This window comes from Corylus avellana, chromosome ca1 (assembly GCF_901000735.1).
Source record: "Corylus avellana chromosome ca1, CavTom2PMs-1.0".
NCBI lineage: Eukaryota > Viridiplantae > Streptophyta > Magnoliopsida > Fagales > Betulaceae > Corylus > Corylus avellana.
The window spans coordinates 15,597,386-15,625,247 of NC_081541.1; the positions used below are offsets into that span (position 1 = coordinate 15,597,386).

The window sequence follows — 27,862 nt, forward strand, 5'->3', positions numbered from 1 at the left end:
GACATGATGGAAACCTTCAAGCAGGTTCAAATCAACATCCCACTCCTTGAGGCCATCAAGCAAATTCCAGCCTATGCAAAATTTCTCAAGGACCTGTGCACTCAAAAGAGGAAGAATCAGAAGCACATTCCCAAGAAGGTCATTCTCACCGAGCAAGTAAGCTCTCTGATTCAGCATAACACTCCTCCGAAGTTCAAAGACCCTGGAGCGCCTACAATTTCATGCGTCATCGGAAACACCGAGATTGAGAGAGCTCTCCTCGACTTAGGAGCTGGTGTTAATTTGCTTCCATACTCGGTGTATCAGAAACTGGGCCTAGGGGAATTGAAACCGACAAGTACTGTCTTGCAATTAGCTGACCGCTCGATCAAGAAACCCCGTGGGATTGTGGAAGATGTCATTATCAAGGTGGACAAGTTCTACTATCCAGTTGACTTTATAGTTCTGGACACAGAATCGGTCTTAAATCCAGAGAAGCAGATTCCAGTAATCCTTGGGCGTCATTTCCTTGCCACAGCCAATGCATGTCTCAATTGCCGGACTGGAGTAATGAAGATCTCTTTTGGGAATATGAAGATCAGATTGAACATCTTCAATGCCTTCCAGAATGCGCTTGATCAGAATGCATGTTTTTTCTTGGATGACATTGGAGAAACTGTTGAAGACCCACCTCCTGATCCTCCATCTAGAGCCCCATCATGGAGCAACCCACCGGAGCCAATGCCTCTCACTTCAAGTACTCCACCACCTGATGACAACCCCACAGGGGACATATTTCATTCAAAGGTTGCTGAAGTTGATTTCATTGGGGTAGAAATTTTTTTGGCAAATTCCCTAGCTACCCCAGTTTTTGAGAGCTCCCATAAAGATAAGAGGTTGATCATGAAACCAGTTCGGGACAAACACCCTGAACATCGTCATGGGGAGCATCAAGACCTATTAGCTGAGAGAAGCAATTTTGGGATGTTAAGAAGAATCCTCTTCCTTGTGGAGTGCTACATGATCATAAAGAAGAAGGGATGGAAGAGCTTGGTTGGACTTCTGAAGGATCGAGGTAAGATCCTTCGGGACTCAAACTTACATTGAGAAATACCTCCTAGGATCAAGTGCAAGCCCTGTGCGCTTGACCCTCCACTCCACCAGGGCATATGATCTCCATCCAGGTTTATTTTATCCATTGTTGTTTCATTCTTTGTTTATCTTTTTACAACAATGTGTGCACTTGATTGGTATTTGGTTGGAGTATCACTTTATTTTTAGGACATGTGTTTTTGCATTCAAGTTTGGGAGTATGATATGCCCCGATCTGCTCATTCAGGTATTTCTGTACTCCTGATCTTAATCTTTAGTTCTATACATACATTGGGGACAATGTATGATTTAAGCTGGGGGGTATGGAAAAACAAAACACGGTCCATTTTTGTTGTTATGTCATTCTTAAGCATATGGTTGAGCTTTGATTTTGGTTTAAATTTCATTGATACGCTTAAAGTTATGAACACATGATCATATGACTTAGGGATTTTAAGTCTTGTTACTTACTTTTGGCAACATGAGATGCTTCTTGTTTCAATTTAAATCCATCTTGAGCACACTAGCACATGTCTGTGAGGTATGAATTTTGACACCAATTATGTTTGTTTTCAATATCTTGAATTTTGTTGGGTGACATATTGGATGAATAACTTTGGCATGCTATATAATGATAAAAAAAAAATAATAAAAGAAAAAAAAATCAAGTTTAAATTTTTCACTGAGTAACCGGACCTCTTGCCTCATTAAGCAGTGAGTGTTCGCGTCAAAAAGTGAAATTTTTGGGTTGATTAATAAAATGGCTAGCTTAGCTTCGTAGCCTTTTTGACTCGAGTTAGTAAGTCCTTAGGGGTCTCTTTACACCTAGTGCCCTAAAGCCATTTGGTTTGGGAGACATTGGCCTAACACTCGATACATGGGTCAACTAGAAAGCTTAAGGGAGCTAAGCATTGCAAAGCCTACAAGAAAAAAAAAAATAAATAAATAAAAAATGTATGCCTTGATTGTTTCATTTGATATGAAGTCCAATGAATTATGAGATGATAATTCATTCATATTGGAATTATTTTGAAGCCTCATGATTATGTGTTAGTTCACTTTGCACTAATTGAAATTTGTGTATCTCAATCTGTCATTGGTAAGTGATTTGACTTGTAATTCCTTGGAATTTTGAAGATGGAGTTTATAATTTTAAGCTTGCTAATGAATGAGAACCATTATTTTTGTGATGCTTTATCCTTTTGAATGACATAATAATGACAATGTTTGTGGGCATCATTCCTGGAAAACCCTCACGAGACTTCACTCGTCCTCTAGGGAACTCCTAGGGGTTTAAAAGGCTTGTTGCATACGCTAAATGCAATCATACATCCCACGAAAGATGGACTTATCTTTTTGTTTTTCAGTTTATTTTATGTTTTGTATTGCTAAGGGACTAGCAATATGTAAGTTTGGGGGTGTGATAAGCGCCGAATGTTGCACATTCAAGCCCCTTAATTTGCATATGTTAATTCCTTAGCGTTGTTATTTGTTTGATTTTGTTTTGTTTTTGTGTTTTCAGGTTATAAATAAAGATGCAATTAATTCCATTCATTTTGGGCTTAAAAGCACACTTTGAGAAGACCTAGAAGATATGATTAAGCTTAACCAATCATGGTTAAGTTTAATCAAATAAAGAAAAGGATTAATTCGGAATTTCTCAAATTGGAGTCAAAATCGGATTGGATTCTGCATATGTCTCGGTATTTTGGCCATAACTTTCAGCTCAAATATCCGATTGAGGTGATTCAAGCGGTACTGGAAAGCTAACTCAAATTTATACAAATCATTGTGAAATAGCATTTTCCTAATTCGGAGCGCCACATTGCTAAAATTTCCCCGCAAGATAGGAACGCAATTCTGGGCGAATCCTATTCCGATTTGGACTTAGGTTTTCTTTATCATAATTGGACTTGGACTTAAATCTCCGAAATTTATAGGATTCCTAGAGCTTTTAGGACTCTCCTAAGCCCTATAAATAGGCCTCTAAGCATTGAGAAAAAACACACCGCCTCTTAGAGCAAAATTCAGTAAATTGTCTTTGGAGCTTAGGAGATCATGAGCAGCTAAACCCCTTCGTGGGGTATTGATGTAGCCCTTTCCAAGCACAATGGTTTGATTGTATTTAATTTCTAGATTTTCAATTTATGCATGTTGATTGTATAATTATGAGGATTGCCACAATTGATTTATGTTCTTAATTATTAAATGCAATTGCTCTTAAATTCCAAAATCAATATTTGTGAAATTCTTCTCTTGTCTTAGAAAGTATTTTACTTTTATTGATCTCAAATCATTCTTGTTTTCGGTGATTATGAGGATGATGGTTATACAATGGGTTTAATTGACATATGATCAATAGGATTTGATAGGCCATGCTTTGGGAAGACGGATTGTACTACACCCTAGTTTAGTGTAATATAGGTAGACAGTCCGTGCCAACCGAAGATGGGTTACACTTATTCATTGATTGTATGTATCCTGTTATAGAATTTGATAATTTATACCTAGGGAAGACGGGTCGTACCGCGTCTTAGTGGTTAGGTGGACGATCCGTGCCAACCGAAGATAGATTATGCTTATTCTTTAATAAGGTAGTTTCTTGTTTATTTATAACATGCATAAAATGAATTTATGGGATTAATTATGATTAACCATTGTTGTGCGGATAGAGGTGAAGTCAATACCCTACTCTCTCTCTCTCTTATTTTAAATCTCTTTTATTTTCATGCACTTTAGTTTTTAAGCAAATCAAATCAAAACCCATTTTAATTAAGTTAACTTTGATCTTTTAATTTTGATAATTAAACCCCTGCAGTCCTTGAGGTTCGACACCCTCTCTATAGCCGTATCCTACAAAGATTCGTCCTATTGCGAGTGGTTATTTTTATAATTGATATTTTTGGTCACAAAAATACCACATCAGCACTCGATCGCAAGTGCCTTGCGCTTGTGGTCCTCGCCTGTAGTGTGCTTGATCGCAGCTCCCATGCAATCAATCGCACTACCAGAGCCTTCAATATACCCAGAATAGCTATTTTAAGTCCAAAACTTCTGAGAGTGCTTATTTTTCTTCAAATGACCTACAAAAACAAGAAAAACACATAAAAGAACTAAAATGACATAAATTAACTAAAACTAAAGGATTAACATATGCAAGTTAAAGGTTAAAAATATGAATATTTTAGCACTTAACACTCCCTTAAACTTGTATATTGCTAGTCCCTAAGCAATACAAAACTAAAGACTAAATGGAAAAACAGAAAAAGATAAATCCATCTTTCTTGGAATGTACGATTGCATTTAGCGTATGCAACAAGCCTTTTAAACCTCTAGGAATTCCCTAGAGGACGAGTGAAGTCTCGTGAGGGTTTTTCAAAAATGTTACCCACAAACATCATGCACAGTTCATATCATTCCAAAAATTAAAGTATAAATTCAAGATCATGATTTTCATTCATTAGCAAGCGTTAAAAGATGAACTCCATCTTCACAATGAAGTGGAATTTCAAAGGTCAATTACTTACAAAGGACACGCCAAAACATCACAAGTTTGAAAACAATATAAGGTGAACTAGCACAAAATTATGAGGCTTCCAAATCTTTCCAATGTACAATGTCTCCACATCTCAAAGTTCACTGACATCCCTATTAGAATGAACAACGATGGCATATGTTTGGTTCCCTCAAGCATTCTAATTAACCCATGTAACGAGTGTTAAGTGAATGATTCCCAAACCAGATGGTTTTTTGGCATTAGGTGTAGAGACACCCCAAGGACTTACTAACTCGAGTCAAAAAGGCTACAAAACCAATCTAACCATGACATCAATCAAATAAAAAATTTTCACCTTTTGACGTAAACACTCAATGCTTTGAGACAAGAGGTCCAGTTACTCAGTGAAAAGCTTATCAATGATCGTTTTTTTTTTTTGGTAAAGTCTACATACCCCCCCTCAAACTATCACCCAATTGACAATGTCCCCCCCAAACTTTCAATTGCGACAATGTACCCCCCAAACTACCAAAATATTGTCAATATCCCCCCCAAAGCTAGCAAAAAGATCAAAATACCCCTATATATTTATCAATATGACAAAAATACCCCTAAAATTCAAAAAAAAAAAAAATAAAACGAAAATTTTAATTTTTTTAAAAAAATTATTTTAATTTTTAAATGATTTTTTTTAAACCGAAATTTTTATTTTTTATTTTTAAAAATCAATTTTCATTTTTTTTAGATTTTTTTAAAAATATGTTTTAAAAAAACGAATATTTTAATTTTTTTTAAAACAGAAATTTTTATTTAAAAATTATAAAAGAAAACATTTTAAAAACAAAAAACAAAAAACAAACGAAAAATTTTCAATTTTTTTTTTAAAAAAACGAAAATTTTTAATTTTTTTTCTAATAAAAAGATTTTTTTTTTTAATTTTAGGTTTTTCCAGAAATTTTAGTATTTTTTTTTAAAAAAATTTTACTAAGGGTAGTTTCGTCAATGAGGGGGACATTGACAATATTTTGGTAGTTTGGGGGGTACATTGTCGCAATTTAAAGTTTGGGGGGACATTGTCAATTGAGTGGTAGTTTGAGGGGGGTATGTGGACTTTCCCATTTTTTTTTATTTTTTATTTTTATCACGTATATATATGCCAAAGTATCCATCTAATAAGTCATCGAGTTTCACCTAAGACTTAGAAACACACATTTTAGACTTTCATGTCATACCCCACAAATTATGTGCTAATGTGTTTGTGTATGATCAAATCAAATATGTGAATTCTCAACTGTCATAAGCAAGTAACCAAACTGAAAAACTCAATTATCAGATCATGTGTTCAAAATTTTAAGCTCACTCATGAAATCAAATCACAATTTTTAAGATCAACCAAAATTTTAAAACAAACATGAACATGCATATATATATTTTTTTTCTTTTCACAAACAACAAAAATAAAACTGGGACAAATTTTTGTTTTTTTACACAATTTTTTTTCTTTTTACAAAAAATAAAAATAAAATAAAACTGGGACAAAGTGTGTGTAAAGTGTCTCCCATACCCCAAACTTAAATTACACATTATCCTCAATGTGTCTATAACATGGAAAGAATTTACCCAGGAGATGAATGACATGTTTGGAATGGCATGGCTCATAGCACACCCCCAAACTTGAACTGAAGCACACTTGTTCATGAAAATTAAAACACTAAAGTAACAAAGGAAAATAGAAACAAAGCAAAATAAAATAAAACAAACACAACAAAATAAAATAAAATAAAAATAAAAATAAAACAAACAAACAAACAAAAATAAAAAGGATATGCTGTGGGGTGCCTCCCATGAGCGCTAAGTTTAACGTCTTCAGCCAGACTGTGGTACTTTAAACTTGAAGCACCAATCTTTCCTTCTCTTGCACCAAAGGGAATAAATCTTTTCTGTTGCAAGGTACTTTCGAGTGTCTATAAATCGAGGAGGACCACTCTGAGTTTTCACAAACAGTTGCTCATCCGGTGGGGAATCATAAACTGGAATATAGTAAGAAGAAAACTCAGGGAGCTTGTCTATCTTGATGTCCTCAATTTGCTCATGTGGTAGCTCTAACAGACTTCTCTCTTAGCCTCTTGGTGTTTCAGGAATAAGAGCTAATGGTGAAAAAATCTTAGTGCTTTCTTCTTTTCCTAATGTGGCTCCTGTGGAACTTTGGTTTGCTCCTCCTTCCCCTCTTCCAATTGATTTTCAACCACCTCTTCGCTCTTCAGTGTGACAGCTTGCGCATGATGGTAGGTGCATTCTTCCTCCATGTAATGCTCATTAGGATTGGCCACCAACTGACCTTGACACTCTTCTTCTTTTTCTTTTTTAAGTGTATCTGATTTTCGCTTGAGGTGGGCCTTCATCCATTCAAATGATTGCTCTCTTTCCTCTATGCGGCTAAGATGAGCTGCCGCATGTTTTGTAAAGTTAGCACACTGTTTTTCTAAGGCAGCAACTACTTCTTTTAAGGCAGACCTTTTTGGAGGAGGTGGTTCTTCTTGATATTGTTGTTGTGGAGATGTTTGAGAGGAATATGCATGATCATAGAATTGTTGATATGAGTGATGTTGCAGTCCATGAGATTGTTGAGCATGAATTCCAGGAGCTTGAGCTTGCCGTGAGAGATTGGACTGTTGGCTCCATGTTGGGTTACAAGAATCAAAATAGGCGGCTGTTCCCCGTTCTAGAGAACGATGTGTTCTTATGCCCATTCAATTTGTTAGAAATTTGTTGCATTATAAGACATTCTCTAATATGGTGATAAGGGTCATGACATAAAGAACATGGTCCATGGGGCGTCGAAATGCCTCCCGACATGTGTGAAATTGAAAATAAAATAACAAAAAGGTAAAAGAAAAAACAAATTAAAAATATAACTTACGAAAATGCAGACTCAACTGACTCTGCATGAAAAAGAAAAAAAAAAAAGATCTATAATTAGTGTAGTAACTCTGCTGCTCTCTAGATGTGCGATCAATCGCACTGTGAGGTGCGCTCGATCGCCCTGGTTGGGCGCTCAAGCGCACCTCCAGAGGCAGAACAGTAACTATGAAAAAATATAAAATAATAAAACTAAATTAAAATAACACAATTAAAGGAAAATAATTCTAAATAAAATTTGCTGCAATCCCTGGCAACGGCGCCAAAAACTTGTTGTTACAAATATCTACCTAAATTAATAGGCAAATAATTGTATATTTTACCTACATGTGCATGAGGTCAACATAATAGTATAGGGTGCAAGTACGGGGTCATTCCCACAAAGATTGCTAAATTTTGTCTAAAATAAATTCCAAAAGTAAAATAAAACAAAAATTGGTTTTTGATTTGATAATAATAAAAATGTAGGGCTTTGATATCCACCACTAATTATATTTAGATAATATATCAGTATGCCAATGTTTTGATCATGCTATGTATATCTAATGTTTGTCAACCTAAGGGCATGGGTGTATACTCCTTAAGCTATAGATTTCCCTAAGCAATAAGTTAGGCATGAGTGTATACTCTAACTCTTTTCTTTCTTAAAGGATTTAGCATGGGTGTATACTAAGCTGTTCTTTAAGAAAGCATGATTCTGTGGAAATCGACAAACACATGAGGCTTAGGGCATGGGTGTATACTCCTGGTTCCCCATGTTGATTAACCCAAGAACCCGGTGTGGATTTCTTTTGTTACTTTTATTAAACCCAGGACTCGGTCATTCAAATTGATTTAACTAACTAGTCCATACCACATGCATATGTTGATCAGGCACACACATATGAGGAATTCATGAAAGCAAAAATTAATCAAGTTAAATATCACAACATGATCATCACAAAGGCGCCAATATTGAATATTAACTAAACATAACTACGGCTTCAATCTAGCCCTACTAAATAAATTAGTTACACATAAGTTTGATGTTAAACATCTTCATAAAATAAAATAAAGGAAAAGAATAAACCCAAAACTTGAACTTGAAGAGCTCCAATTCTTCTCCTTGGAAATTGTTTGTATTCTAGAGGTTTAAGGGTCTATTTATAAGCCTTAGGAATACTCTAAAAACACTAAAAATTGTAGGTTTTGAGCCCTAGTTCGCACTAAGTTGTAAAACCCTAGGAATTGCACTTTCCATATCAAGGCTGGCGGCTGACTTGCCCATCACGCACTGGTGCGCTCGATCGCAGCTCGTGTGCGATTTATCGCAGGACTGCAATTGATCCTCTTTGTGTTGGGTGCTCGATCGCAGGTGCCTTGCGCTTGTGGTCCTCGCCTGTAGTGCGCTTGATCGCACTACCAGTGCCTCCAATATTCCCAAAATAGCTCTTTTAAGTCCAAAACTTATGAGATTGATTATTTTTCTTCCAATGACCTACAAAAATAAGGAAAACACATAAAAGAACTAAAATGACATAAATTAACTAAAACTAAAGGATTAAGATATCCAAGTTAAGGGCTAAAAATATGAATATTTTAGCACTTCACAGCCATGTAGTGACCAACCATTAGGCATGGCTGCGCCAATCACAAATAACCATTGGATCCAAGGCCCATATAACATACATTTGACCATAAAGTTAATGTGTGTAGTAAGCCCATGACTGTTATCCTGCACGTACTGATGTACCATGTCATACAATGCAATTAGTCTTGTCTATATTTTACATACATGCTTTTACAAGTCTCATCATTTCATTATCTTGTTAAATAACACATTTTCACAAATCATAAAGTTCATGATACAACAAAATATATTTCATGAGAATTGTAAATATGCATGTTTGATACACAAAATAGTCGTGCAATGCGGGAAAAGAAATAGCGAGCATTATATGAGTTAGTACTCACCAGGGTCGTATAAATCCTCCAAAAAGTCCTCCAAGGGGTCCAGGTTCTCTAAATATGTGGAAAACCTAACATTAGTCCTACGTCCAAACTAGAACAAACCTAAGACATGAAAACATGGCTATTGAATGACTAGCCAAAGTGGCATTCCCCTAAGGTGCTTCTGGGCGAGCGTTCGGGTTCCTGGCCGAACATTTGACCAGAAGGTTTAAGTAGAACCTCATTTGGTCCAAATGTCCTTCTAAACCTTCCAAACTGGTCTTAAGGCTATCAAAAGGATTTCTAACACCTCCTATCCCAAAAAAACATTTCCATGCATAAGAAAATACGTTCAACAAGAAGAAAATGCTAAACCAAGCTTAGGTCAAGATTAAAGGCGCAACCTAGCTAGAAGTTTAAACCAACAACTAAGCTAACTTTTAAAGTAATATAACGACTATGCAAAAAGAAAGCTTAAGCACAGAAGGTTACCTTCTTGAAACAAGGCCTCCAAGAAATCACCTCTCCTCCTCCAAGAACTCTCACAACTCACAAAAACACTCACACAGGGGTTCCAGAGGGTACAAGGGCGAAAATGGGGCTTAAGGGTCGAGAGGGGGAAGGTATTTATAGGTGGGAAAAGCTGTGAGCTCTGCAAGGGCAATTCTAAAATGTAGCGAACGTTCGTGTACTATTTACTCAACGGTTTTAAGGTTGCATCATACGCTCGAGCATTATCCACTGGTCAACCAAATGTCAACGAACGTTCAGCTGGTTCCTGCACGAACGTTCGTGTACTGTTTGCAGGCGAACATTCGCGTGGTCCCCGATGCGAACGTTTAGACAGAAAGTCCAAAGTTCCAAAAATATCCTTCCAATTGTTCCTAGTGACCCAAAATCCAAATTAATGCTCTAACTAAGCTATCTAAGCTTAGTTAATTATTTGGGCCACTGCACTTACAATCTTGTCGACGCCGAAGCCTGCTATGCTTGTGAGCCTAATCCCTCTCTCTCTAGTTGGGAGAGAAGGCATAACAGGATTCATGTTTTGTGGGTAAAGTAAAGTAATATTCTTTTCTTACAAAGACCGCTATCATCACAGGCACAACAAGCTCCGATGAGACTACTCCAGATTTTGCAGACGCAACAGAATTGGAACAGGGACTTTTAGGGGAAGACTGGGGAGTATATTCAGCACCACTTCCTGAGGCAATTTCCTTGACATTATGGTTGAATAAAAATCTGGTGGTGTAAAAAAAAAAAAAAAAAAAAAGAAAAAAAAGGAGGAGGTTTTTTATAGGAGCAACAATCTTGTCTCGCCGGCGCCGCCTACAAACCCATATTCCTAAACCTAGTCAAAGAGGGTGTTAAGAATCACAAAACGACAACGATTCCTAAACCAAATTCTCTTCCTACTTTGTCCATGTGGTAGATAATTGCAGTGTCGTGATCAAATTGGAAAGCCCCCTTTCGACCTTTGTCCCGATGGAATTTGGAAACAGAAGTTTTCTTCCGAACCGACTCACACACTATTCCGCTTGGAGATTATACCCTACCCGACTGCTTTTTATTGGCAAGCAAGATGGATTCCGAAAGGTAAACTTGATCTACTTCATTTGAGAAGCCCTTGAAGAACCCCAAGGCTTTTGTCGTAAAGTCTTCAAAGAAAGTTAGTAGACGCCATGACCTTTTTTGTTAAAAATTCCTTCGTAAAATCTGAGCCATCTAAAAATTCTACCGCATAAGCCAAATCCAAAAAGGAAAAAGAACCAGAAAACCTTATTAGAGCATTCGGGCTCGGGCTCTTTATATTTACGTTTTCTCTAAAAATCTAACAAAACTCATGATAACACTCATTAAGAGCATTCACAATGGATTCTTTCTATTTAGCTTTTCTCTAAAGATCTAACAAAACTCATAAAAACACTCATTTAACAAACTCTCTTCTCTACTTTATATTTAAATCTTGTCATAGATACTCCCTACATTCTAAAAGCCAAAAAGCTAAAGTTATATAATTTTTTACCCTCCTCTTTCTTGATTGGTTTAAAACTAATAAAATAATAATATTTAACTAAAGTAGAGAAAAGTATAGAAAGTTTGAGGTTTGACTTGTTTTAAAGTGGCACTCTAAATTTGATAAAGTGATTTTTTTCTCCTAAAATTTAGCTTTTATTTGAGGAGTCAATTATAAATGCTAACAAGTCATTTTCTCTACTTTATATTTAATTATTGTCATAGATATTCCCTACATTTCAAGAGCTAAAAAAGTAAAGTTATATAATTTTTTAAGCTTATATTTTACCTTCCTCCTTCTTGATTGGTTTAAAATTAGTAAAATAATAATATTTAATAAAAGTAGAGACAGGTGTAAAGCGGAGGTTACTAGTTCATTAGTTCGAATCCTCCTTCTCTTTTATACGGACAAGTAAAAAAAATATTTATTTATTTCTCCAAATTTAATAGAGTGAATTTTTTTTCCCCTTTTATTTGAGACGCAGGCCAGTAAAATCCACTTGTAATTTGTAAACCCGGCGAACCATTACAGACCTTTTCTCTCTCTTTCTCCCGCACAACCCTGGTGCACCTTCTTGTGCTGCAATTGCCTCCTCCTTCACATCAAAAACCAGAACGAGAACAAGAGCAAGAACAACAGCACCAGTGCTCTAGAACCGGTTCTACGGGCTGCGGCTCTTCTTCTTCTTCTTCTCCTGCTCCAGCTCCGAAGCCAGTACTCAACAGCGCCCTCAAGCGCTCCAAAGCCAGTACCCAGAAGGTTTAACTCTTGATTCTTTCGCCTATATGGCTTAATCCCTTATCTTCTTTTCTGGGTTTTAAAGAAATCCGCTAGCTTTGTGTTTTTGAACTACTTCCCTTATTTCGAAAGCGAAAATTGGGTTGAGTTAATCTCTATGAAAGTAAGAAAAGTAATTGTTGAAAAAAGGGTTTCGTGATTTTAAAGTTATCTTGCTCTTATCATTTTTTTATGTGTTTAATCTCAGTTCTATAATCTATTTGGTTGCTGAGAAAAGGAAAGGAAAAAATGAGGGTTTTGGAGTTTTAATTTTTTGTTATATTTGGTTTAATTTAATGAACAGGAAAAGAAAAGAACAAGAACAAGAAAAAGAATAAATAAATAAATATAAATAAATAAATAAATAAAAAATTGAAGATTGAATATGTTGATCCTATTTCTTGTGTAGCTTTTGCAGTAGATGAATGGGAGTGTGAGACTGTCAGAGAATTTGAGTTTATCTAAGCCTTATTTGATATTGTGGGGCTATAGTTTAGCGGATACTTTGTTTTGATGTCATGCTGTTCCCAGTAAGTACTCAGTTTTCATTGAATTTGAGGAACTTTGACCGTTTCTGAGAAAAGGAAAGGAAAAAAAGAGTGTTTTGGGGTTTTAATTTTCTCATATATTTGGTTTTATGTAATGAACTGAAAAGGAAAAAAAATAAAAAAAAATAAAAATTGAAGAATGTATATGTTGATCCTATTCTTGTGTAGCTTTTGCAGTAGCTGAATGGGAGTGTAAGACTGTCAGAAAATTTTAGTTTGTCTAAGCGTTATTTGATTTTGTAGGGTTATAATTTAGTGGAAACTTTGTTTAGAAGTCATGCTGTTCGCAGTAAACACTCAATTTTCATTGAATTTGAGGAGCTTTGACCCTTCCTGAGAAAGGGAGAGAAAAAAAAAAGGTGTTTTCTGGTTTTAATTTTCTGTTATATTTGGTTTTATGCAATGAACAGTAAAAGAAAAAAAAATAGAAAAAAAAAAATTGAAGATTGACTAGCTGATCCCATTCCTTGTGTAGCTTTTGTAGTAGCGGAATGCGAGTGTGAGACTGTCAGAGAATTTGAGTTTGTCTAAGCGTCATTTGATTTTGTGGGGTTATAGTTTAGCGGATAATTTGTTTTGATGTCATGCTGTTAACAGTAAGTACTCAATTTTCGTTGAATTTGAGGAACTTTGACCCTTGCTGAGAAAGGGAAAGGGAAAAAAAAGAAGAGTTTTTTGGGTTTTAATTTTCTGTTATATTTGGTTTTAGGCAATGAACAAGAAAAGAAAGTAAATAGGAAAAAAAAAAATGAAGATTGAATATGTTGATCCTATATCTTGTGTAGCTTTTGCAGTAGCTGAATGAGAGTGTGAGAGTGTGAGACTGTCAGAGAATTTTTATTTGTCTAAGCGTTATTTGATTTTGTGTTGTTATAGTTTAATGGATACTTTGTTTTGATGCCATGTTGTTAGCAATAATTACAAAATTAAAGATTGAATATGTTGATCCTATTTCTTGTGTAGCGTTTGCAGTATAGCTGGGGAGTGTGAGACTGTCGATGAATTAGAGTTTGTCTAAGCGGTATTTGATTTTGTGGGGTTATTGTTTAGTGGATACTCTGTTTTGATGTCATGTTGTTTGCAGTAAGTGCTCAATTTTCATTGTATTTGAGGAACGTTGACTGTTGCTGAGAAAGGGAAAGGAAAAAATGAGTGTTTTGGGGTTTTAATTTTCTGTTATATTTGGTTTCATATAATGAAAAAAAAATAAAAAAAAAATAAAAAAATTGAAGACTGTATATGTTGATCCCATTTCTTGTGTGGCTTTTGCAGTAGCTGAATGGGAGTGCGCGACTGTCAGAGAATTTGAGTTTGTCTAATCGTTATTTGATTTTTTGGGGTTATAGTTTAGCGGATACTTTGTTTTGATGACTTTCATTGAATTTGAGGAACTGTGAGCCTTGCTGAGAAAGGGAAAGGGGGAAAAAAGAGTGTTCTGGGGTTTTTATTTTCTGTTATATTTGGTTTTATGCAATGAACAGGAAAAGAAAAAAAAATGGAAAGAATAGAATTTTTTTTTGAAGATTTGATATGTTGATCCTATTTCTTGTGTAGCTTTTGCAGTAGTTGAATGGGTGTGTGAGACTGTTTGAGAATTTGGGTTTGTCTAAGCGTTATTTGATTTTGAGGGTTTATAGTTGAGTGGATACTTTGTTTTGAAGTCATGCTGTTCGCAGTAAGTACTCAATTTTCATTGAATTTAGGAACTTTGACCCTTGCTGAGAAAGGGAAAGGAAAAAATGAATGTTTTGGGTTTTGAATTTTCTGTTATATTTGGTTTTATTGAATGAACAGGAATAGAAAGAAAAAAGTAAAAAAAAAGGGGTGGGGGGGGGGTGGGGGGTTGGGATTGGGGATTGGGGATTGAAATGTTGATCCTATTTTTGGGGTAGCTTTGGGAGTAGCTGAATGGGAGTGCGGAATGTCAGAGAATTTGAGTTTGTCTAAGCGTTATTTGATTTTGTGGGGTTATAGTTTAGTGGATACATTGTTTTGATGTCATGCTGATCGTAGCAGGTTTTCAATTTTCATTGAATTTGAGGAACTTTTACTGTTGGAAAATATGGTGGTTAGAAAATATAGCTGTTGAGAAAGATGAATGTTTGATAATATGATTGTTGGAAAGAAAATAATAAAAAAAGAATGAAAAGTAATATTTAAATAAAGTAGAGAAAGGAATAGAGAATATTTTGAAGTGTGTATTGAAAAAGTAAAAGCTAAAGTAGAGATTGTTGCTTTTTGAATAGTAAAAATAGAGAACATGGCTGGAGATGTTCTAAGTTCTAACTTATCAAAAAAAAAATTGTTCTAACTCTGTTTTCTCTCTCTCTCTCTCTAAACCCAAAAACTTTCTTTAAACTGACTTTGCTTTTGATTGCCAGATAAAAAAAGAACCAATAAAAGAGAGCCTAGAGTCTGATTTGCGTAGTAGCAAGAGTTGCTCAAAACTGCATAAATGGATATTGATTCTCAGAATATCAAGTCATCGGGTGAAGAAGGCGCATCGATGCAAACAGACTCAAAGGACTCATCAAACAGTCAAGTAGTCCCTCAAACTCGGCAGCTTTTTTCTTTTATTTTTTCAATTACTAGTTCTTTTTGTGTGGTGTTTATCCCAGCTTGGTTGATGAGAAATGGGGTAAAAGTATTGGGACACTGTTCAAGTTTTACTCTTTAATGAGCTAAACAACTTTTTGGTATAAACGAGGTTAGGGTCTCTTGGCTCATGTCCCAATTTGTAAAAACATATTTGGGGGCTCATCGCCAGTTTTCTAAACTTGTACTGACCTACCCATCTCAGATTTTAGCTTAATTTTGTTGTTTTGAATTGTGTACGTCACCAATTATTTATTTATTTATATTTGGTTCTACATCAAAGGGAAATAGTAAAGAAAAAGAGGAGCTTAGTGAGTCGATGGATAAGCTGCATATTGAGGGATCATCATCTGGGCAGGCAGGGACTTCATCACCCAACTTCCGGAGAAAACCAGTTATTATTATTGTTGTAGGAATGGCTGGTAATGTATAGTAGAATCTTATCGGCATTGCTTGAAAGTTTATTAGTTATATTTCGTCAAATTCGTGTGTTAAGGCTTTTGAAAACTATTTGATTATGTTAGTGTTTGGAGATAATGATTGAAGTATGTGTTTTCATTTTGCTTAGGGAGCGGAAAAACGACTTTTCTTCATCGGCTGGTCTGCCACACGCAGGCTTCAAACATTCGGGGTTATGTGATGAACCTTGACCCTGCTGTGATGACCCTCCCATATGGCGCCAACATTGATATAAGGGACACTGTGAAGTACAAGGAAGTGATGAAGCAATTCAATCTTGGACCTAATGGTGGAATTTTGACATCGCTTAACTTGTTTGCTACAAGGTTTGATGAGGTATAGCTTACCCGCAAAGTATCTGCTTTAAAGTATGTATATTATTCTGCCAGGAGGTTGTAATTGCTTTGCTCGTCCAGCTTCACCTCTGCCGTTGATGTGGCCATGGCTCTGCGATCTATAGAATGGGTGGTCTTGCACCCATTTTTCAGTGTCCTCTCTGGCCCATCACAATTATAAACATTCTAATGAATTCTTTTGCAGAAATGTTTAGTTTGGAATTGTCTGGTTTAAGCATATTGATTATACATTTAGTGTGGTATCTATGAATATGCTTGCATATGCAAGGCACCTTTTGGTCATGGATACTTTGTAGCAGTGGGATGTGCTTATTTCTGAATTCGTTTTATGCTCTCACTTCATTTTTTTTTTCCTATTATTTATTTTTCTCACTTTTCACAAAGTACGTTTATATTGTATAGTAATCTTTATAATACCCAATATCAGGTTATTTCTATGATTGAGAAGCGAGCAGATACACTTGATTATGTTCTTGTGGATACTCCTGGTCAGATTGAAATATTCACGTGGTCTGCTTCTGGTGCCATCATTACAGAAGCTTTTGCTTCAACCTTCCCTACTGTTATCGCTTATGTAGTCGATACACCTCGTGCATCAAGTCCAGTTACATTCATGAGCAATATGCTATATGCTTGTAGTATACTTTACAAGACACGGTTGCCTCTTGTGCTGGCATTCAACAAGACTGATGTGGCTCAACATCAATTTGCCTTGGAGGTATGAATTTGATTAACATTTTATGTGAATAAGTTATATTGAAGTTAGATGATTTAAATCTTGATACTTCTGTTTATTGATAATTTTTGACATGTCCTACATTGCTGAATCTTTCGAACTAAACCCCAAAACTCGAATTTTTATAGAATACAAATTTAAAAATATAAAGGTAATAGAAATATCAATATGTTTAGATTTAAAGTGTGTTTGGAGCTAAATTTGGGTAAACTCATTAGTAATCAGGTTAGATATGGTGGATTTAAGTTTGGATTATTCAAAGCTAGGCATTTTCTATCATGTGGGTAGCGGTTGCGAGGGAAAGATGGGTTCATTTGGCAATACTTTTTGTCCAATTTTTATTTATTTATTTTTTTAAGCAAAAAAACAAAAGCATTAAAAATAGTTCCAAACAGAAAACACTCAACATTACTTAACATTACTTTTACCTTTATGTTACATAAACACTTTTTCAACCAAAAAGCAGAAGACACCATGTAAGAATTTTTGCCAAACGCCCCGTATTGTGTTTCAAGTTTGTCAAACTTGCGATATTTTTAAAATGTGATTACTGTCTTAGATTCATTCTGGCGTCAAGGATGTCTTGAAATTCTACTTCAGCTGCTTAGTCGTTTACTAGTAAGTACCTTTTGCTCATTTCTCTTCATAGCCAAACGGGAAAAAAAGAGAGGAAAAATTAAATATCCTCTCTTCTGTTCACTTCTCATCTTTTCTGGAAATTCAAATCTTATACCTTTCCTTTTGCTTCTTTTAAACCAATATTTCTTTTAGACAAACATTTTGATATGACAGTCTAAATCTGATCTGAGTCTGGGGAGCTGTTTCTCACCCTTCTTACCTGGGACTCCAAATATTTCTTCATTTCCTTAGTTTGTCTGTTTAACTTACATATATAACTTATAGGATTCACTTTGTGTTTATATCCTTGTCTCGGATGATGATGTGCATGCAGTGGATGGAAGATTTTGAGGCATTTCAGGCAGCTGTAAGTTCAGATCAGTCTTACACATCCACTTTAACTCAGAGCCTTTCCCTTGTGCTGGACGAGTTCTACAAGAATTTACGGTCTGTTGGAGTCTCTGCTGTTTCTGGTGCTGGAATGGTGGCCTTCTTCAAGGCCATTGAAGCAAGTTCTGAGGAATACATGGAAACCTATAAGTATTGCTTGAATTGATAAATGTTCTCCTTGCCTTGTTTTTTTTCCTCTGCTACAATTATATTGATTGGGAAGACTATTGCTACCTTAAATGATTAGAGTAAACAATCAAAACTTCTTTTTTTTTTTCCTTTTTTTATTAAAATTTTTTTTTTTAATTTATTTGCTGCTTATTCTTGTTTGTGTAGGGCTGAACTTGACAAGAGACGGGCGGAGAAGCTACGGTTGGAGGAAGAGCGCAAGAAGGAAAACCTTAATAAATTTCGGAAGGATAGGGAGGGCGCGGAGAAAGCTGCTGTCTTGAGCACTGGCCTGAAGGACAAAGGAGTCGGGAGTAAAACGACCATGATGGATGAGGAAGGTGGAGAGATAGAAGAGGAAGATGATAATGATGACGACGACGATGACCATGGGGGATTTTCTGAAGATGAAGATTTTATAGATGAGGATGAAGATGAAGAGGTTTCCAAATTCTCCTTTTAGTATGCCACCTATGCTGGCGCCATTTTCTTGAAACACATTTTTGTATAGGACCTTCACTAGTAACTAAACCCACTGACCTAAAATTTTGCATTTTGTTTTGATGTACTTTGGATGTCTTTGATCATTCTTCTTCTTTTTTCAAAATTCTTACTCGCTTCTTCTGGAATATGTTACTGTGTCTCATGGAAGGAAAGGATGATTGTTTCCCATAAATTACACGACTTTTGAATTATGCTGTTCATTAGGGGTGGGCACAGGTTGGGGCGGGGCGGGTATCGGCATTTTTCTCATCCACCCCGCACACTGTGGGTTCTGAAAATTTCAACCCGTCACCCGAGAAAATGATCAATATCTACGTGAGTTTGGAAGGTTCAGGGCGGGGCGGGTTGTGCGGGTTTCTTTCTTCTCCTCCATTTTCGTTTCTTTCTTTCTTCTCCATTTTCTTCTCCTTTGTTTCTTTCTTCTCACATGGAAGTTACAGAACTCCAAAAAAACAAACCTATAAACAATGGAAAAGAAGATTTATTTGTTGAACAAACACAATTTACATAACCCAACATCAGATCCATTTATGAAAGAGATCTAGAGAGAGAAAAACCTATATCGTGGTCTGTGGAAGAGGGAGTAGTGCAGCAGCCCGTGGTTTGAGGATGTGGAGCGGTAGCACAGACGAGAGACAGAGAGAAAGCAGACCATAGAGATAGAGAGAGAGCAAGGCAGCAAGAGAGTCGGAGAGAGAGCAATAGAGATGAGAGAGACGGAGGAGGGAGAGCGGCGGCAAAAAATATAATAGAGAGTTAGGAACTTAGGGTTAGAGTTCTTTGGTTTTATACTCATGTAGGTAGGATCGGGGCTGGGCGGGTACCTGCAAGAAATAAATCCATATACCCGCCCTGCCCCGCACGGGTTGGGTAAATCCTACCCGAACCCACAAAAATAAATATAAATACCGCGCAGGGCGGGGCAGTTCGGGTCGGGACTGGGCGGGTCTGCGGGTTGGACGGATTTTTGTCCACCCTACCAATCATGCTGTTACTGTTATATTGTCTTGTATGACAGTCATATAGTAATCTTCTAAATAATATTACTCGTTTGTAGGCCTGTAAATGAGCCGACACACTCGACAAATCGTTCGATACCCGCTCGACTTAGTTCGACCCGAACTCGAGCTCAACACTGTACTAGTTCGCTCGTTACTGTTGAAACTCTCTCGATTAGCTAGTGACACATACCCGACTCGCTCGAGTAAGCTTGACGGGGGCTCACGAGTTTTACTCGTTTAAGTCAAGATGACCCAGCTCGCCCGAGCTCGTTAAGGGATCGTGAGCTCGAATCGTTTAACTCGATAATTGCCCCACTTGCCCGAGCTCGTTAAGGGATCATGAGCTGACTCGCTCGATAATTGCCCCACTTGCCCGAGCTCGTTAAGGGATCATGAGCTTGACTCGTGTAGCTCGATAATTGCCCGGCTCGCCCGACTTGTTTAGGGCTCGTGAGCTCGACCCGTCTTATCATCCGACCCGACCCAACCCAGACGACAATGTAACTAAAAAAAAAAATTAAACATGTTATTAATCAATAATAATCATAGCTTCAATGTGTATACAATTAACTAATTAAAATCTAAGGCTATAGTGTAACTAACATTATGTGGACTATGTTATTATTTATAGGTTTAATGTCCATTCTCCAATTCAAAAATAATAATAATAATAATCATCATCATCATCATCATAGGTTCAATGTGTGCACAATTAACTAATTAAGATCTAAGGGTATAGTATAAGTGTATAACTAACATTGTATATAGTATAGACTATGTTATTATTTATAGGTTTAATGTCCAATGTCCAATTCATAAGTTAATAATAATAATAATAATCATATTCATAGGTTTAATTAATTTGTGTACAATTAATTAATTAAGATCAAGGGTATAGTATAATTTTTTTTTTTTTGGAAGGAAAATCATTCTTATCTCATTAATAGAGGAATCAAGAGCATTAAAACTCTTACAATCACAGAACATAACGTTCTGAAAGATCCTAGCCAAAGCTAAAAGATCAAAGTCGTAACTAAAATATTACACATCAAAGACGCCAAACATCTACTAACTTATAACTAATTTTCAGTTGGAATAACAGATCTACGCTAGGCAGACACAAACTAATGCATATGTAGCTCTTATTCCTCAACCCTGGGATCAAAATGACCCCATGCCGACACACATCCTCCTGAACCCGAAAGCCAGAATATCGTTCACATCCACAACCCCAGGGGTCTGGACCAAAATAACAAGCGAGGAGATCAAGAAAGATGACATGGCCTTATTACAAGCAGCAAGAAAAACAAGAAAAATACAAGGAAAATCAAAGCAATACAACTAAAAATTTTAAAATAGGAGCACACTAGGCGGATGACAGTAGCCGGAAGAAAAGCTGATCGCGTGCTTGCCGGAAACCGATGCGTAGATGGCGTTGGAAGCACATCACGGTGGGGACGCGTGAAAAGACCCAGCAGAAGACAATAAACGGCAAAGCTAGCGCGGAGGAGATCGGCGGCGCACTCAAAGAAATTGGGGGGAAGTTTGAGTGAATCCCCCATGAGCGGCACCCACAAAGTGTGCCAAAACAAACACCTAGCAAGAAAAAATAAACAAGCAAACAAAGAACAACAATAGGAAAAAGAAAGCAAAATCCAAAAACAAACACAAAAAAGAAAAGAAACACAGATCGGGGAAGAGAGGGGGGAAGGAAAATGGGGAAGGGAGAGGGGAACAGATCAAGGAAAGAGAGGAGGGGGGGGGGAGGGGGAGAAACCCCTCCCCCTCAGTTGTGCGGCACTTCCTTAAGCTCTGCTAGGGTTACTATCGAACTTTCTAAGATGTCAGGCAAATTAACATTTAGTTTTTGGAAAAAAGGTATAGTATAATTATGTAACTAACATTGTATAGAGTATAAACTATGTTATTATTTATAGGTTTAATGTCCAATGTCCAATTAATTAGTCAATAATAATAATAATAATAATAATAATCATAATCATATTCGTAGGTTCAATTAATGTGTGTACAATTAATTGATTAAGATCAAGAGTATAGTATAAGTATATAACTAACATTGCATAGAGTATAGATTATGTTATTATTTATAGGATTAATGTCCAATGTCCAATTAATTAGTTAAAAACAATAATAATAATAATCATCATATTCATAGGTTCAATTAATGTGTATACAATTAATTAAGATCTGAGGGTACAGTATAAGTATATAACTAACATTGTATATCCAATGTTAGTTATATACAATGTATTACCACTCTCACCGAGAATTCTCCGGAGGGTGTCGCACGCCAAATGATTTTGTCTGCCCGATTGTATCTGCTTAAAGGGATATTGCAGATTACTGTAGCCTCTTCTTCACTGAAATTTTGTAAGATAAGAGTTTTGTTCCAACGGACCGGATTCCCCTCCAACAAGTCAGCCACCACTGCTTCAGAATCAAATCTGGGGTTGTGAGACCATGGTTTATAAGTACTGGTTGATGGAATCCATTTGTCACTTTTTATTCGGGCTGTCCTGCCATTTCCAATGCGCCAGAAAATACCTTCTTCTAATAAATCTCTACCCGCTAAGAGGCTCCTCCAAGCAAATGAAGGATGGTTTCCCAGTCGTCTCGGTATGATCACAAGCCATCTCAGCCCTCCAAATTTATGGATGAAATATTGGCCGTTGGATGGTTTAATGGAAGCCAGCTGTAATCAATTAAATCGCGTAGGAGTTATATGGTGTATCGCAAGCTCCATATGGTGATCTTGTGATGAAATGTATTACCACTGTATCTTATTCTGTTATTGTGAACGGCTCAGCCGTGGGTCTTTTTAAGCCTACTCAGGGAATCCGACAGGGTGACCCGCTATCACCATATCTTTTTTTGCTTTGTGCAGAGGTACTAAGTGCAAAACTCTCACATGAGGCATTGATTGGGAGACTGAAGGGGGTTCCTACTTCCTTTAAAGGCTTAAGGCTAAATCACTTGTTCTTCGCTGACGATAGTCTGCTATTTTGTAAAGCGACTGAACAGGAGTGGAACTATCTAAAAGGGGTATTGGAGGATTATGAGCAAGCATCGGGCCAAAGATTAAACAATGACAAGACATCCATCTTTTTTAGCCGAAACACAAGCCTTGATGATCGGATACGCATTTTGGCGGTAGTGGGTGTTCCAGATACGCAGAGGTTTGATACCTACCTCGGTTTGCCGGCATTGGTGGGAAAGTCACGAATAGGCGAATTCAAAAATTTGACAGACCGAGTGAAGCGACGGGTCTCCGATTGGAAGTCTAAATTTCTCTCCCAAGCGGGGAAGGAGGTCTTACTAAAAGCGGTGGTCCAAGCAATACCTACTTATAGCATGAGCATTTTTCTCCTCCCAAAAGAATTATGCAAGGATATAAATCAATCGATGCAGAAGTTTTGGTGGGGACATAAGGAAAATGATAGGAAAATTCACTGGATGAGTTGGGAAAAAATGGGAAGGTCAAAGGATATTGGAGGGTTGGGATTTCGGGACCTAATTGGTTTCAACAAAGCACTTCTTGCAAAACAAGGGTGGCGTCTCATGCAATACCCTGATAGTCTGCCCGCCAGAATTATTAAAGCAAAGTATTACCAGCAGGGGTCTTTTCTATCAGCCAAATTGGGAAACCGTCCTTCATTTGCTTGGAGGAGCCTCTTAGCGGGTAGAGATTTATTAGAAGAAGGTATTTTCTGGCGCATTGGAAATGGTAGGACAGCCTGAATAAAAAGTGACAAATCGATTCCATCACCCAGTACTTATAAACCATGGTCTCACAACCCCAGATTTGATTCTGAAGCAGTGGTGGCTAACTTGTTGGAGGGGAATCCGGTCCGTTGGAACAAAACTCTTATCTTACAAAATTTCAGTGAAGAAGAGGCTACAGTAATCTGCAATATCCCTTTAAGCAGATACAATCGGGCAGACAAAATCATTTGGCGTGCGACACCCTCCGGAGAATTCTCGGTGAGAAGCGCCTTCCACTTGGAAATGGAGCGAAGTGAAAGGGGGAGGGGGGAGTGTTCTACTGGTGGTATGGTACAAGCAACTTGGAAAAAGATTTGGAAGCTGAAGATTCCAAATTCTACCAAAATGTTCCTGTGGAGGGCCTGTAACAATATTCTGCCCACAAAGTCAAATCTTAAGAAGAGGAGAGTGCTGTCTAACGATCAATGCATGATATGCTGTAGGAGTCCAGAAACCATCACTCACATTCTATGGGATTGTGTTTCATCCCAGGATGTCTGGAGCGTGAGTAGCAGGAAACTACAAAAAACGGTGGTTGATGGAGAATGCTTCATGGACATTATGGAGAAAATGGCGAACCTGATGCAAGAGGAGGACCTGGAACTATTCGGAATGATAGCCAAGGGAATCTGGAAGAGACGAAACGAGGTGCTCCATGGGGGACATTTTACTCATCCTGACGAGGTAGCTGCTAAAGCCAAGGCCTCCCTCCAACAGTTCCAAAGCGCAAATGCCAAGCCTCTAACTGAAATTGCTACTCCTTCAGTTACTAGGCCGAAATGGGAACCTCCGCCCTCTGGTATTTTTAAGGTGAACTGGGATGTAGCTATAGCCCTGAAGGAGATGCGGATGGGAGTAGGTGTACTGATTCGTGATGAGAAGGGCTTTGTGATTGCAGGCCTTAGCAAGCCCATTATGGTAGTGTATGAACCGGCCACAGCAAAAGCTTTTGCTGCTCTCTGCGCAGTGGAATTCTGTAGAGAGGTTGGGGCACACTGACATTCTCCTTGAGGGGGACTCTCTACTTGTGGTGAAGGCTATAAATGATTCCAACCCCAATTGGCTACGGTATGGGCAGCTTATAGAAGACAGTCGCCTGGTTTTGGAGTCTCTTCATGGATGGAAGGTTCGCCATGTGAAATGGGAAGCCAATACAGCGGCTCATGGACTTGCCCAATACGCAATAAGGACCTCAACGGATCAAATGTGGCTTGAAGAATCCCCCAACTGTATTTCTGACATTATTATTTTAGAGCAATTAGCTCTATCTCTGTAGGGCGTTGTCCCGAATTTCAGTTTTTTGAAATAAAGATAGATTTCAAAAAATAATAATAGTAATAATCATATTCGTAGGTTCAATTAATATGTGTACAATTAATTAATTAAGATCAAGGGTATAGTATAATTATGTAACTAACATTGTATAGAGTATAAACTATGTTATTATTTATAGGTTTAATGTCCAATGTCCAATTCATAAGTTAATAATAATAATAATAATAATAATAATCATATTCATAGGTTTAATTAATTTGTGTACAATTAATTAATTAAGATCAAGGGTATAGTATAATTATATAACTAACATTGTATAGAGTATAAACTATGTTGTTATTTATAGGTTTAATGTCCAATGTCCAATTAATTAGTCAATAATAATAATAATAATCATATTCGTAGGTTCAATTAATGTGTGTACAATTAATTGATTAAGATCAAGAGTATAGTATAAGTATATAACTAACATTGCATAGAGTATAGACTATGTTATTATTTATAGGTTTAATGTCCAATGTCCAATTAATTAGTTAAAAACAATAATAATAATAATCATCATATGAAGGTTCAATTAATGTGTGTACAATTAATTAAGATCTGAGGGTACAATATAATATAACTAACATTGTATAGAGTATAGACTATGTTATTATTTATCGGTTTAATATCCAATGTCCAATTCATAAGTTAATAATAATAATAATCATATTTGTAGGTTCAATTAATGTGTGTACAATTAATTAATTAAGATCAAGGGTATAGTATAATTATGTAACTAACATTGTATAGAGTATAAACTATGTTATTATTTATAGGTTTAATATCCAATGTCCAATTAATTAGTCAATAATAATAATAATAATAATAATAATCATATTCATAGGTTCAATTAATGTGTGTACAATTAATTGATTAAGATCAAGGGTATAGTATAATAATAATAATAATAATAAGAATAATAATAATAATAATAATAATAATCTCAAGATTCTCAACCGTTTAGACTGTTTAGTATTAATAATAATAATAATAGTAATTAATTAATTATTATTAAAATATTAATAATTATCATATTCATAATAATAACTATGTAGTACTACACTACTATGCACACACGGTTTCTTTAGTACTTTAGTTAATTAAACGGTTAAGATTTAATTGATACAAATTTGTATTTAATTTTAACGGTTTAGATCATTTATTGGATAACTATAGAGGCGAGCTCACCTAAAATTACCCATACTAGATTATTCTGATTATTTGAATTTTTGAAATTCTAGTCTTTTTAGACATTTAATCATAGCTGTCCGATTTAATTGGATTTAATTCGACCCGTTGGATTTAGTAAATGGAATACAGCTGTAATCCATTACGAAGGTGAGAGTTATATGGTGTTGCACATGACACTATAAGCCCACTAATCTAACGTCCTTAATTGAATGATAAAATAAAGATTAAAATAAATGGTCAAGATTATTTATTGGATAACGTATGGAACCGGTTTCAGCAACACACACACACGGACGATACACTCAGTCTCGAAAATCTACCCCACGCACGCACAGTCTACGAGTCTGACAACGCGTCAAGACTCTTGGTTTGCACGCAATGGACGACAGCCGTCCAATTTTTTTTGATTTCATTTAAGCCGTTGGATGCATGTAGTGGACGCCAGCTGTTGACCATTTTCTCGCGTAGGATTTGTTTGGTGCATCCAAATTTTCGTAAACTTCCCCTGGTTGAGATGATCGAATGACTTAAAATCAATCTTGCACTCGGAGGAATTCATCAACGGCTGTAAGCTCACATGCCCGCACGGTCATCGAGACTGACAGTGTAACAGTCGTCTCGGTATGATCACAAGCCATCTCAGCCCTCCAAATTTATTGATGAAATATTGGCCGTTGGATGGTTTAATGGAAGCCAGCTGTAATCAATTAAATCGCGTAGGAGTTATATGGTGTATCGCAAGCTCCATAAGCATGCGCTGAGTTATTCAATCTAACAAGTGAAATTAAATCTTGAAAATATTTTTAGAATCGACAGACTCTATTAAATAAGCACACCAGATTCAATTACAAACGGCCGCATGTGAATAATGTTTAGGTAAACTAAAGGTTTCGACACGTGGCACGCCCAAATCGATTTAACTAATTCTCTCTCCAAATCCAGCCGTTCATTTATTAAATTTTTTGATCTTTTCGCAAATCTAACAGCTGGGATTCTGGGATTGAAACCAAACGTTTGTAAAGTGTAAACCAAAGTTACCAAACCAGAAACCAGTAACCAGTCAAAGTTCAAACCATCACCCTCGTCACTCTCACTCACCCTCGTCGCTCTCTATCTCTCTCTTCATTCCAGTGACCACTACGACACTACCAGAGACTCGTTTGACGGATTGGTTTGAGGGCTAGATTACTAGGGTGATGGCGAGAGAGAGATGATTCATTGAATGCAGCTTGCTGTGAGCATCCAATGCATCTCCCATCATCGTTGTGGAGTTGAATGCACGTATTCAATCCTTCTCAACCCCCTCCCAACAACCCTTTCCTTTCAGATTCTCAATCGAGCTGTTGATGGATCATCTGATATTCATCTAATGGTGTTCTAAGCAGTCGTACTAGTTTTGTGAGAGAAACTCTCTTCAGATATCGCGTGACTCGAACCAGAAGAGGATACTAATTTTTCTCCTATACCGTCCAATCTCGCCGCCAAATCCCCATTTTTTTGTGTTCTTTCAATTTTTTATTTCTTTAAGTCTGTTCATTCAACTGTTTTGTGACATTTTGGTTGTTGACATGTTGTGAATTGTCTTGTGGCAGGTTATCTTCTCCAAGCCCTAGCTCATACTGACGGTAGAGACAAACATGTTGGCTCTTGATCTGACTGTGACAGAAATGGCAATTGAGTATTGGGCTTTCTGTCATCATATGTTTATTTTTTTATTCATTCCCAAATCCCCCCCCCCCCCTTCGCCCTTTTATACCCGAGTAGGAACCTATGATGTATGCAAGTCACTCGGGTTGTTCTTGTTCAGTTGAATAAGTTTGAACTTGTTTGCTCTGGCTTCTAGCTAACAAGAGAAAAAGCTCTGAGAATCTGAAGAGCCTCTCTAAGTCTCTTCTGCATTTAAGTTATGTTTTTCTCCTGAACCTTAGTTCCTAACTATTTCAATTTTTTCAAGTCTTTTTTATTTATTCCATTTATTATGTTTTGG

The 27,862-nt window shown here is 36.7% G+C and overlaps 1 protein-coding gene across 1 annotated transcript; it reads left to right on the top strand.

Moving 5' to 3' along the window:
* The first annotated feature begins 11,931 nt into the window (after positions 1 to 11,931).
* Positions 11,932 to 18,710, top strand: LOC132191545 (GPN-loop GTPase QQT2-like). Its single transcript, XM_059606635.1, has 7 exons — positions 11,932 to 12,191; positions 15,139 to 15,299; positions 15,636 to 15,774; positions 15,921 to 16,147; positions 16,595 to 16,885; positions 17,856 to 18,061; positions 18,248 to 18,710. The coding sequence occupies exons 2-7, from the start codon at positions 15,213 to 15,215 to the stop codon at positions 18,540 to 18,542; spliced, it is 1,245 nt and encodes a 414-aa protein (XP_059462618.1). The 5' UTR covers positions 11,932 to 12,191; positions 15,139 to 15,212; the 3' UTR covers positions 18,543 to 18,710.
* Positions 18,711 to 27,862: the final 9,152 nt, after the last annotated feature.